Genomic DNA, 14,162 nt, shown 5'->3' with positions numbered 1-14,162 from the left:
TTACTCAAGTAAAGATGTTTGAATGGAACAAAGATAGCRTCTTGGTGGTAGGTAGGGAATAATCTTTTGACTTACAGGCACTTACAAGCRTATTTTATTGGAAAAATGAAGAACTTAAGCCACATACAGAAATCAAGTAAATGTAAAGTCATAGGGATCACAGTATTTCCGAAATATCAAGCGACTAGAAAACGTGTCAGAGACTTTATAAGTGATCCAAAGCACAGTGTCTCGGAGGCAGGAGAGGCTCCTGGTTGAATAATAAATAAGTAAAATACAGTTATTTCCCCACTGTTTCTTTGTGTGTTGGGCATGCTGAAAGTCCTGGACTATTTCAGAGGTTTGGGAACACCACTGATTTGACTGGGTTTTGTGATGAGGCCAAAAAAATAAAAGAAATGAGCCTGGGAAACCCTATAATTGTCCAGTCTCAGTGGTTTTGTTACTGCGCCAAAATAAGGGGTCAGGGCATAATAGCACTAGAAAAGCTTGGTTACTGTGCATTTTACATAACGAGTTCCCAGCTTCTCTCATTCAGCGTGTGCCCAGTCCTGCAACCAAGGCAGCACAGAGAGCAGATTTCAGCTCTAACGATGTCAGTGAGAGACCTTGTTTTCCTTTGGTAAATTGTAATAAATTGAAGGAATGCCTCAGTGCTCACAGAAGACAAAAACAACAAAAAAAAAAACCTCCAACTGAAAATGCTTAACAGATTCTCTCAAAATTCAAAGGATTCTCTCTCCTCTTCCAAGGCTCACACAGAAAGGTATGGCTTTTTCAAAGAAGCCTCTGCCGTTTCTACCTAAGGTACCAAGCATTACTGCCCCACCCCAGCTGTCAGACASAGTTACCTAAGAATTGGGCTCTTTGTCCTCAACTAGGAGTTTCCACCAAGGCCGTCTGCTTTTTACAGGTGGCCCTTGCTGCTCCTATTGATCTCTCTGGCAGCAGCGGTCACTCAGACCACCTGCAAAGATCCCTTGAACTGCAGATCTGTGGCTCGAGTAGTCTGAAGTATATCGGTTTAAGCTGGAAATTTCAATCTTAGTGGTAATTTTAAGTAAGACAGGACAGAAAACAAACTGTGARTCAGATGCTGCCTGATAACAACACCTCTGTTAAAAGAGTTTCTACATGTGAAAAGATGACACCGTCAGCCTTGACCCTACTAGAGCCACTGAAGGCAGCTGAAAAGATTCAGGGAAAAATGGGAGAAGAGAATTTTTTTGTCAGCCTGGGTGCCAAAAAATTAATTTTRTCTAACTTTGGTTCTCTCTTTGTGTTTTTTCTGCTATTGAAGAGGACCTGCAGAGACCGGTATGATTTCTAGAAATGTCACCCTCCCTCAGAGCTCAGGTTTTGCTGTGCTGCTGTCTTTAGGACACTTTCATCAAAGATACAAAAGCAAGGCCGCAATTTCTTATTGTGCACTCTCACCTCTAGCCACAATTAACATTTCCCGTTCTCATTAGAGGTTTTTCCCTCTGTCTCTTACTCCTTTTTTTTTCAGAAAATATCAGAAGTCACAGAAAAGGTGACAGCTGCTTTCTGTTGCTGGGAATGCATTATAGGTGGTAACACCATAACTTCCCTGAAAGCAGAGAGATGCAAACTCGTGCTCCCATCAACAGCAGTAGCATTATTCCTGACCACAACCAGTTGTAGCTGCACAAACCACCAGCCCCTAGGTCCAACAGCACCATAGGCTGGGCCAGCTCGAGGAGCAAAAAGAAAACCCAGGCAAGAGGGAACCTTGCAATCCTTGTGAAGAGTTTGGCTTCCTTTGGAGCAGCCTGGTGGCTCTGCAACATCCTAATAAAACATTTACATTACTATGCCACRTATGACGCCTTTGCACATATGGTGCCACCATAGCCATTCTCTGCTATAGTCAGAGATGAAAACAGAGTTAACCTAAATTCTGTAAGTACCATCTAAAGCCAACAGATGGAGTGTATCTTAATTCAGATTGCAGATCTTTAGAGTCAAGTGCAGGACTTAGCTATGTAGCTCCCCACTACCAGTGAAGAGAAACATTGGTCCAAATGACTTTCAGACATCTGCAGTGAGTGACTATGTGTGCGTGCACATATGCATTTACAAAACACATGCATGCATTTATATATGCATGTATGCAAGTTTGTAGGGAAGGAACTTCYGTATAGTCGATCACTCAGCTCTCTGAATAGATTAGTCCCCAATGAATTACAGTTCATAATCATTCTTAACAATTAAAATCTTTCAAGGTGTCTGCTTTTATTAAGAAAAAGATTGTTTAATAAGCAGCTGCTAGTCTGTGTACATCCAGGTTTTGCATCCAAGTAACTAGCTTGAGAAAATTAAACCTAAAGCATTGAATATCCTACTGACTTGTATTTACAATCTACTAAGTGCTGATGYACACCTCTATGTGCTAAAAAACCCAGAAAAACCTGCTCTGCCCCCCACCCACTATGGCTCAGAATGCTGTTTCTTGCATGCAAAGTATATTTGCAAACCTTGGGAAATAAGCATTATTGGGAGATACGGTGGAAACTGCATTTTCGTGAAGAATTTGAGAAAAATCTGACATGGGAGGAATTCCTAAATGAAAAGGACAGGACAGATGGTGACTGACAATACCGTACTCCCAGGCTGGCTTATTAATGCAGCCTCGGTGCCACGATAACATAGCTGTACCGGACTGGAGCTGGCTTAGGCTCAACAGCTGAGCACAAACTGGCAATTGGTTGCACCCGTTTGTGCTGACATGCTTAAGGAAGGTGGGAAATTATRTGTGAGAAGACAGAGAAAAGGAATTATGACAATGGACTCAAGATTTGCTCTTTCCTTCTGTAAGTCTGCTAAAATGGCTGAGTCGCTCACTGCACTCAAAGCTCTTTGCTGCTGCTGCGGGACCTTCCAGTTGAGCGTCTTTGTATTTAGGCCTAATGCRCCAAAATACAGTTGCTTCTCTTAATCTGTCATAATCTTGTCATAATAAAACAAGTAAGTGAGATTCCCACCCTGTCTCTGTTCTACTTTGTATAAAAARGAATCAGAGGGGCACTTCCCCCGTGCCAGGCTTTGTGTTGGGGCAGGCTTGACAGATGCACAGCATTTGGAACTAGAGCTTGCTTTCTTGAGATTGCCAACTGCATGATCCAGAGCTGAATGATGCACTTCACGTCTGGAACAAAACTGGGAAGTCCCCAGCTTCCTCCAAGCCTTTGGAAAGAAAACACAAAGTTAGGGCATTGAAGCCCTATGATTTAAATTCCATACTACTACTTAATTTCTGAACAGGACTATTTATCCACACAGTTCAATATTCTTTTTCAATGGAATTTGGTTTAATTATCTTCATTTTACAGGAGCACTCCACTAATGGAGAAACTAAGGCATAGAGCTGCTGAAGTTCACCCAAGAAATCCAAGTTACAGAACCTGGAGGAGAATCCAGGTCTCTGAAGTCAACGTCTGCCACTCCAGCCACAAGCAGAGTTTCAGCTAACATATGATGAATCTATTGGACTCATGGCAATTTTGACCAAACTAAATAGATACTATTATGAATACCTAATTTAAGTAAAGACAATATCTCATTCAACTAAATAATATGACAATGCCCCCCAAAATACACACACTTGACAACACAATGCAATCCCAAATATCTGAGGTTAAGAAGACATTTTCTTGGCTGAGTTAGCTATAGTCCCTAGTCCTCCATGTTCTTGCTATGCCCTCTGAAGTGTAAATGAACTACTTGAGACAATACAAGCACATCTATGTCTTTTAAAAAAGTACAATTTATAGTATGATTTTGGAGAATAGATTCTGAGACCAGATTCATTTAGTTCATTTAGTTTAGTTTCATTTAGATGAAAGCACCACAGCAGGTTACCCAGCTGATAAACTGGTATTAATACTGCAGTTAAAAATACTTATCTGATATATAGTTAGCCTGAGGGCACATACAACAAAGACTTTTACATATAACCTATATATACAATGTAGAGCTCAGCTAAAACATTTTCCTCTTAGACCTTTAAATAGTGTCATACTATAATTTTCATTTAAATTTAAACTACATTTAAAATTAAAGTGGTGATCTCCAATGACCCATCACCAAGATAGAAGAGCCTGGGGCAGGAATAGCTCCAATAAATTTAGCCTTTTGGGGGAGTTACACCAGAGGACATTGCAAGAGGGTGTACCAGATTTGATTGCATTGTGGCTGCACACCTCTGACTTCTAGCCAGCAACAGCTTACCCCAAGTTTTAAAGGAGGTGGTGTTAATGGCTGTGCCTTAAGTCTGCAAGCCAAATCCAGCATGGAGAAGGAAGCTACCAGTAAGTGGGCAAAAATACCAGAATTTGAGAACACAAATGTATGCAGTTTAACTCATGCTGATTCACTTTTAAGAGGAAAAGCAAATACGGAACACTGTTGATTTCCAAAAAAAAAACAAGGGTTTGCTTCAGGAGGGAAGCACAACTGTCTGGTTGTTTCCAAGAGAAGAATTGGCAGAGGAAGTGCTCTCCTCCTGCTCCAGCCCTTTCACAGACTGGCAAGAGTGCCTTCACAGGCCATTTGACTTCTCCTGGCAACTGACCTGCATCAAAGTGCTTTGAGATCTTGAAATGAAGAAGTGTTCATAACTAAAAAGCAGSTACCTTAATGAAGCCCCTTAAAAGGGGCTCTGCATGCTGCAGCTTATCTTTAGTATAAGCGTAATTGCATTATTGAATGTTGTAAAGTGTGTTTTCACTCCTCTTCTGTATATGTTCAGTATGATTTTCTGAATAAAACAAACATCCGTGTGTAGCTGTGGAGCTGGGGCTTTGTGTAAGTTATAGTGGATGACCTTCAATTTTTGGTTTTGCCTAACAACCTTACAAAACATAAGGTAAGCTACCACCTGACCTCACGCTGTAACCTTTTAAAATTTACTTTTAAAACAGAGGTTATCTTTTATGCTCCAAATTATGCCTCTATCTCTTATAATCCCACAAGTCAGATATCATAGTCCCACTTCAATTATGCTAAACTCTTATGTTAATTTTAAATCATGTAACTTAATTCCTGGCAAAGCAGGCTGGTGATTTTCAAAATGTGGTTAATGAGGCAAAGTACAATCTAGATTCTGCTACTGAGATCATCCGAATCCCTTAGGTCAATGAAGATGACTATGGAGAGGCTCTTCTTTACAAAAGTCTGGGTTAGATTTTCAAAAAATGAATTTTTAAGTGCAGTTAGGGGCTATGAAACTTGAAGTTGAGCATACAAAGAAGTTAAATTACTTTCACCAGAGCCATTGAACAACAGCGCAGCTAAAACAATTACGCTTCTGTGCACATACACACTTTAAAGACCTTAAGTAGTGTCCTCCCCTTTTAAATCACAAATGCAAACTGCACCAGATTTTCAAGATGACAGTCCAGGGACCTGATGCCTACTTCCACAGATGCATGCAAATCAGTGTCATTTTCCTTCTCATTTGCAGAAGCCAAACATTTGCTAATAACTTCTCTCACCATGCCCTTGTCTCAAACAAAGGCTTTAACTAAGACCAGTTAGTAGATGAATTCTTATGAGCTTGTGTATTCTTTTCAACACAAATATACTACTACTTTCATTCCCTGATCAGATAAGCCGAAAGTTTGCCACTTGCCCAAGCTTAACATTAAACTCATGTTCTTCAGAGACTTTGTAATTTACTACTACTTATTTCTCTCAAATAAATAATTCATACAAAACTCATGTATAAATTGATCTTCATTCTTTATTAGCATGTCAAATTTCTTTTTTCTCAAATAAATTTTGGGATATATCAGTACATAAGCCAGCTTCTTGTCTGTAAATTAACAATCAACTAACACACATTCACAACAGACAAGACAAAAGAAATATACAGACATCAAAATGTCAGTGTACATTCACTTTTTATGTGACATCTCTAATGACCTGGAAGAACTCCCTACAAAGCAAGAGAAATTCATTTAGAATTTGAGGTGAGGATCAATACTTACAAGACCAGAGGATCTAGAGATCTCTGCTGCATCAGTTGAAAGATGCCTCTGCAGCAAGGCAAAATCTTGAGTGAAAACTGAGGACTTTCTTTATTTTCACGTAACTTAGGAGGTTGGACCGCACAAAATTGAAACTCTGGCAGGATGTGCTCTTTAACGTCCTAATGCATATTTCTACTCAACAGCAACAGTCAAATTGCAAGGCCAGATTCAGAAAACTRTGCTCAGTAAAGACACAGGGAACTTCATTTGACCCAGTAATAGCGACAAAAAAACATAACGCGCATGTGGTAGGTGCCACAAGAAYGCCTGAGAGCAACTACAAAGAAATCTCTCTCCAGCATCTTTCACAAATGACCATCATCAGCTGTAGGACAGGTGACTTCTCCCCACAGAAACTGTGTTCCCAGCTCTGGGAATGGCGCTGTAGATAAACCAGGAAGGATTCGTATTGGGGAAGAGGGTGGAAGTCAGTCACAATCTTGAGGATACAGGGGAAGATTTAGGGGCACACTATTAACCTGAATTAATGTTTAATTATCTCACTCCTTCCCCCAAATGCTTCTGGACAACCTATGGGTCCATCTAGACACAGCACTGTCTSACATGTCCACATGTCTGGGACACTCTGCTACACCCTCTTCAGTGTTGAGCGCTGGCTCCTGTCCTTGCCACCTGGTGAGGACGGTTTGTGGGATTTTTCTTTTTCCCTCTTTTTGCTCCAAGGCCCCAGGGAAGGGGCTGGCTTCTGCTATGGGGGTGGCCAGCTAGCAGCCAAACGCAGCACTGCCTCTGCCTCTCACTGTCCAGTGTGCTCTTGTCTTTCCCCCTTGGAGAGAGGTGTGGAGCCTGCTCTGCTACACAGTGCTACTCTGGAGGCTGGAAGGGGCTTTTTTTCCTCTTCTAAGGAAAAAACAAGTGAGAAGCAGCGAGGGTGAAGTAGGAAATGGCCTCTCCGTTCAGCAAAGGCTTACAATCACTCCTTACCAACGCCATGCAGCTGCACAAAATGAGGGGAAAGGACAGCAACAGTTTTTAATAGTTTTAACACTTGTTAAAAACAGAGCACAAATAATATTTTACTTGCATCAGTTTCCTGTCTAAGGACTGTTTCCTTACTCTATATTGTTATATCAAGATGCTGGAGCCAAATGCCCCAAATCATATGGTATCCAAACAACTGCTTTCACTTCTGTTTTGGAAGGGCAGGMATAGAGATTTCTCCCCATCCATTTTGCAGAAACTTTCTTTACTCCTAGAACACCTAGGTCGCCCATCCTACAACATTGTGTGCCACCACAGATCACAGGAACAACTGCACACATCAGCTAGACAGCACTTGAGGGAGGAGAGGGAAGAGCAGGGAGGAAGACACTTTTTCCTTTCACAATCAAGACTGTGGGACTTTGGACACAAACTGCCTCTAGTACTCATCACCAACACCTATCCTGCCATTTAACACTGGGGCATCCACCTCCACCCCTTGGCTTTGCAGGATGTTGACAAGGCAGAAAGGTCAGCAAAATGCAGGAGACTCCTTGAAGCTTACCAAAACCTCTTCTGCACAGCAGTTGGCGACTGCATTATTTGTAGTTTTTATGCATTTGTATTTGAAACATCCTTCAATAAAATACAGTCAGCTCTGAAAATAGCTACAGTCTAACGTAATCATACAACCATGCCTTTTAACTGAGTACACTGCAAACATTTTAGAAAATTAGCCATTTTTTATTAATAAACTACAGAAAATAAAAAATACATACAAAAATAGTTTCAAAAACAATTTCTAAAACAGAAAGAATCATGCTATTCTAAATGCTTTTTTCTTAAACCATTAAAAGCACATTAGGTAAGCTAATGCAACAGCTGGCTGTGCTACTGCTTCCAAAACATAATCTATAACGGTAAAAGCAGCTTTTTCAGGCATTTTAGTGCAATTTATGCTGTTTACAGGTCTTTTTTTTTTTTTTTTGTCCATTTTGCTATACTTTTATGTCAATTGGTGTCACTCTAGTTTATGAAATCTCTACTACGTCAAGACAACTCCACTTAGCAGTCACTTTATTTCCTTTCAGGGCTAACATCAAAGCAGTTGTTTTGAATTCTGAAATGATAAATAAAAGCCTGAAGCTATTCTGGTGCTATACAACTGGTGATGTATAATTGAACATTAAGTAATCCAAATAGTAGAAGTCATAGGTCAGCTGTCTCTCCTGCTTAGACAATTCCTTTAAGTATTGCCTCACTACTTCTGCATTTGTTCTTTCATCAGAGGAATGTCGGTCTTTGAAATTAGGAAACTTCAGCTCAGCTGGAGCACCTACCAACTGCAAAAAGTAATTGGCATCTTCTTCCAGGGTTTCAAACTTTCCTATAAAATCATAGTTGATGAGGCAGGGATAGCAGAGCTTACTGACTTGCTCCCAGTGTATGTCCATTCCTACTGGTCGATGGGAATCTAACAAATACTGGATAAACTCTTTAAACTTAACTCCTGATCCTGTTTTCAATGCCTCTTCATTTGCATTTTGCCTGTATTTCTTAATTATTGCCTTCCCAAATACTGGATGGTAATAGCTGTTTGGATGTTCAAACTTATCCCTGAATGCAGATACCAGTCTTTCCATTGGATCACGCACAAATATAGTCTTAGTGTAAGTGTTCAAACGTGTGTATATTCCTTTTAGGTCATAACTGTCTAGTTTCTTTAGATGCTTACCATAGTGAACATCATCATGGGATATGTTGTGTGCTGAGGCGGCAAGTCCACTGAGCACCATGAGAACCCTTTTCCAGTTGGAGCAGCCCGCTTTAGGCACTTCGCAGTACAGGATCTTGTGTCTATCCTCCACATAAATCCTGGACACCACATGCACAAGGTGGGTTCGCAGCTTCTTTCTGCTGTTGTATTTTTTACAGAAGCCATAAAGGAAGGATCTGCGTTTTTCCTGGGCACCATCAACATCCTTCCACTTGTCTCCCTTGATTAAACTCTTGTTTAAAGGGTGCATTGCAGGGGGCAAATACACCTCTCTGAACTGGCTGAGAAACAACTCGGTCCTCTTCTGCTGGTCAGACAGTTGGCTTGCCAAGGAGAGAGCTACCACGCCAAAAGGGTCAGCCTTCTTCTGTGAATGCCTGTGCTCCAAGGCCACCATCTCTTGCTTGCTGAGGCCAGCAGCAGTGCTCCTGTTCTTGGCTGCTCTCCTTAGCTCCCCAGGAGGTGGGAGCTTGAAATCCTGCAAACATTGAGAGAATGAGAGCTTAAAAAGCAGTGACAGCACAACTGAGCTCATCCACATTGTATCACTGATCAGAACGGTGGTGCTCGTTCACAGGCATGTGTGCACGTTGGCAAGGCACATTCAGTACTACAAAATCTGTTTGAATCACTTGATCAACACACCTAATTTAGCAGCAAGCTGGGCTAATTATTGAAATACATACTTCTGAAGCTTACCTGTTAGCGAACAGTAGGTCTTCACACAAAAATAAATAGCTTAAATCAAACCTTTTAAGAAATCAGAAGAGGTTCATGCGGGGAGGCTGATAGCTCTGGTAGGGGTGACCAGGTGCTTTTCTGTACCTAATACATTTTTCCTCCATGATAGGCTGGCTCACTTGCACTGGTGTAAACCGCTTTCCACAGTGCACTGACACAATCAAGCTGGCAGCTTCTGCATCTACTTTTACCAGTGTGATTTGGAGCAGGCCTTGTTACTCCGGGGTTGCAGGGCCAGTGCTTGTGATAGCAGAACCACATTACAGTTCCTAACTAACTAACATCAGGGGGTTTGAGCTGGATATAGTGACAGTGGAAAACCTTCTCCATAAAGGGTCACTTCCTGCCCCACTACAGATATATCATGGAAGTGGGATGCACCTGCCTACATGCAGGTACCGGCAATATCCATCCCTGCGTCTGATCCTGCTGTTTTCACAGTTGATARGGTAAAAGAGTAGCTTTTAGAGCTTATGTCATCTGATCTATTTAAACATCAACATTAATGACATCACCTGCCTAAGTGTCAGCCAGTGACCTTGCCAAGAGTGTGAAAAGATGGGACTTTCCTCCCAAACATCTCTTCTAACATTACCAGCTTTTGTGCAACAGAAATGGCACAGCTTGTATCTGCATTTTGTGGTCTCCAGGGTCTAGTAACATGCAAATTGACCAAAGTCAATTGCAGTCTTGCAGTTTGGGTATTGCTGTTCTCTCATCCCGAAGTGAGTGTTCTTGTGTCTGTTAAGGCTTGTATAATATTTCTCCTTTCAGTAGGCAAGTCTGTAGCATTAGGAGGTCTACCCAGCTGCCTATTTTCATTATGCTTCCTGAGAAGGGAGACTCTGGTCAACAGGTTTTTAAACTTTGCATGGCAAAGAAAAGATAGCTAAAAGCCATAATTTGATGGACAGTCATACATAGATTGCCTGATTTCACAAGTCTAATTTTTTAAAATGAGTGTTAAATTGATCAAGAATTTATCTGGCAAGCCGATTTGTGGACTGGCAGACTGCAAGTGTGGATTTGAGGGACAGGAAATTCATAGCCGATTCAAAAAAAGCTGTTAAAATTCAGACGAATAATCTAAGAAAAGTGAGCACATGGAACACAGATCTGAACGCCAGTTTGAAATAAGGCCYGCAGAAAAACAAGCAGTTCCAAGAAATTTAGCCTATCTTGCAGTATAATAATTTCCAGTGACAAAAATAACACTGGGGAATCGAGCTATTCTGAACTGCCACAAACCTCTAAGTACCAGCTCTGTTTTCACTGAACCWCATTTCAGTAAAATGATTTTTATATTGATGAAAGCAAATTTAAGAACAGAGACATTTAGAACTTGCACATCTGAGAGCAAGGGCATGCTGGTGTTTACAGGGTTGCAAAAAGCTACTCAAATTGTTTCAGTTTGGCCTGGTCTGCTTATCTGATATTACCTAATTTTTAATCTTGTTTTTTAATATTTCATTCTTTAGAAAGCTAAAATGCATGTGCCTAAAGATTTAGCTCCTGTACTAGGATGGAAAAAATTTAGGAGCATGGTTAGTATATAATAACAGGAGGTAGTACTAGCAATAAAACAGAGGAAGTCCATGAGCCTAATGGGAATTTCAGCATCACAGTGAATGACACCTTATAAATGTTACCACGGAACCACAGGCTTGCAAATAAAGAGAAATTAAATAAATGTTTTGACCTTAAAAGGAAAATYTGGAATTTAAAAAGATGAAAATGTGTATGGTATACTCAAAAACTAACTACACAATACAAGACTCAACAAAGGTAGGAATAAATTTGATGATGATAATAGTTACTGAAGATCATAGATTTATCATAGTTAGTGAAGATCACAGATTTATCAGCTCAGCTCTAGGGAAAAAATTATAATTCAGTAGACAGTCTGCAAATATATCTGATTGGTTTTTGGTTCCCCAAAATAGGGAAAATTYGACAGAGGGAACCTCGTATTTTTTTACGGTATGTAATCTGAATTTAGGAGTCTATTTCAGGAGATAGCACAAAAACACATAAACCAACTGATTATCAAAGTAAATCCACTACAATTAGGCATACACTTCAGAGGAAAGTTCAGGCTTCTGATTCAGTCTACCATTTGGACTAGTGGAGAGCTGCCTTGACTCCACCAGGTCTGGTGAAAAAAAGGAAGATTGAAACATTTATGGTCTATATTTTGTTCCATTTCAAATAGTCTGCCTTGGATCCAGGCCARCCTCAGAAGGTGACCTGAGGAGACACCCAAGGAGGATGGTATTTCAGTTTTAGCAACTGTGAATACAGACAGCTATAGGAACCACTACAGAAGGATTTTTCATGGGATTAAAAACTTCAGAAAAGGATAGGCAAAACCATTCAGAGAAATCTCAGGTAACACCCTTAAGGAACGACATATGCACAGAGGGAGTCACTTGAAAGGGGTTTCCTCTAAGCAAGATGAGGCAAAAGAAGAAAGAATCTCTCAGGAAGTAAAAGCCCCAAACAGAAGGGAAAAAAGACCTAGGGGAAAAACAATGACACAGGAAGTTCTGAGGACAATATATATATATATATATATATATATATCTACATATGTAAAATAGTATTAGTTGCTTCCCGTCTCTGCTTCCCCTTCTCCTTGACATACATATCCCATAGTGAATACAACAATAACGGCTTATAAATGTTATTATAAGCTCCACAAGGAATTGTGTGCTTGCAGTAAATGCTGACTGTAACATGCTATATCTAAGAACAGAAAAGGATGATGATGATAACTTTTAAAGGCATATTGCCAGTTGCTATGGAACTTTTCAATCTCAAAAAGGAGATTAAATCTACCTATATACCAGCCTTAGTTAACTGGATTCGTAACTAGTAACACTGAGATGAATCAAGGAAGAATTAAGTTTGGGTTTGATGAGAGATTTACCTGAAATGGTTTCTTAGAAAATTAACAGGAACTGTTGAATAGGTAGTGCCATATTTCTTAAACAAAATTATCTAAAAATCGAGTACCGTCAGCTGAATGCCACATGCTTTGAAAGGATTTTAGCATTTTTAAATATTAGGCTTACACAAAGTGAAGTGTTTTCTTTGGCTTCCTCTTAGTGCTAGAGATTTTTCAGTATTCATGATGCCTTAAAGAGCTGAACATCTCCATGTTATACCGACTTGTTTTCAAAGTGGAAATGAGAAAACAAGAAATATTCCAAAATCACTGATCTTTTTTTTTTTTTTTAAAAAAAACCATGGTCATTATACCTGTTCCTAACAGTCCACTCCACAAGCTGCTGAGCACCATTATTTTTGAAAATGCTTGAACATGTACCAACAGGCACCGAATAGATAAACCTGTATCAGTAACTAATTCTGGATCCAGTTCATCTTGTGCAAAGGCTTCTACTGTACTCTTTGAGACAAGTGTTCAAATACAGAGATGGCCATTAAAGGTTCCTAAAGAGCAAGTATGTTTGGGAACTAATTTACTCTGGTATGGGAAATGAACTCTGGGGTCACCTTGGACAGAAGCAAAGCTCTCCTTGAGACATGCTGATGACCTACGCAGCTGGTCACATACCTTTCGTCCGAGAATTAAAATTCAATGAAGTGTTGCACCCTTGCCAGTTATTATGCAGAGTGCCATGTTCTCTGTTTGCACTTACACATATGAAAGGAAGTTATGAAATGGCCAAGAATCTAATTTAGAAGAGTATGCACATATCCTCTGTCTCCTTTTGGCTAAACAGGAACTGAAGAAAGATTTAAAAGTTAATTTAATACAAAAAAAATGAATGTAACAGAGTCTCAGTGTAGTGTTGGKCTACTGGTAGGCAGCTCAGTGAAGCTGCTGAAATAAAGGGCCTTTTTGAGGTCAATAATGGGTTCACAGATTTTTTCTACATTTTTATTGCTGGAGATTCCCTGCTCCTCCTCCATTCACAAAAGGATTTTTCCTCACTGTAGAAATAAGTCACTATTACCTTTATTTATGCACATTGAAGCTGTCCTTTCCCTCAGTACCTTCACAAGCCACTGAGGTGGAAGAGATTGACTACTGCCAAGAATGGTTAAGCCTCATCCAATTACACTTTGTGGTAGTTTTACAATGCACTGGTGGGATCTCATCTAGACAGTTTGCAATTACAGCATCCTGCCATGCAAAAAGATAATGATGTACTAGGAAGAATGATATTCCAGGGCTGTTTTACAAAAATTTAATGGTTTGCAGTGCAGATAGTGCTGTATCTTCTAAATGTTTTAGTGTGGGATCTTCATTTTTACTAACCAGAATAATAAAATTAAGTGAGTCCAATAGAAAATAGGGGTAGAGGAAAAGAAAGAATCTGTTATATCATGCTCTTTTGTGCTGCTAAATAACTACATTTCAGGTATTAGTAATGTCTGATTTGTTTCTCAACATCTAGCTAATATATTCTTCTGTCCTGTAACACAGGCTGCCTCAGATAGTCTTGATGATGCTTCTCAGGAGCAACTGCATGAATCACCTGGGAGTATACTGTATTCTCCTTTTCACTGGGGTTACACTTTCACTGTCACTTTCACTAGTCAAGTGACTGTGGCAGGTTTSAGTGCCCCAAGGACTCTCTCAGCACTATTATATTAAATAACTAATGTAGGTGCTCTGCAAA

At 40.0% G+C, this 14,162-nt stretch overlaps 1 protein-coding gene across 2 annotated transcripts in view; it reads right to left on the bottom strand.

The window, feature by feature from the left end:
* Positions 1-7,981: 7,981 nt before the first annotated feature.
* CHST9 (carbohydrate sulfotransferase 9) overlaps positions 7,982-14,162 on the bottom strand; it is an 84,245-nt gene continuing 78,064 nt past the window's right edge. For both annotated transcript variants that reach the window (XM_085314343.1, XM_085314342.1), the window contains exon 5: positions 7,982-9,250. In XM_085314343.1, coding sequence (XP_085170469.1) covers positions 8,153-9,250 — 1,098 coding nt within the window. In that variant the 3' untranslated portion in view covers positions 7,982-8,152. The remainder of the gene's footprint in view (positions 9,251-14,162) is intronic.

Source organism: Rhea americana, unplaced genomic scaffold, assembly GCF_003343005.1.
Source record: "Rhea americana isolate MKP2758 unplaced genomic scaffold, rheAme1 scaffold_40, whole genome shotgun sequence".
Classification (NCBI taxonomy): Eukaryota; Metazoa; Chordata; class Aves; order Rheiformes; family Rheidae; genus Rhea; species Rhea americana.
The sequence above is the reverse complement of the archived record's forward strand: the minus strand, read 5'-3'. Positions and strand labels throughout refer to the sequence as shown.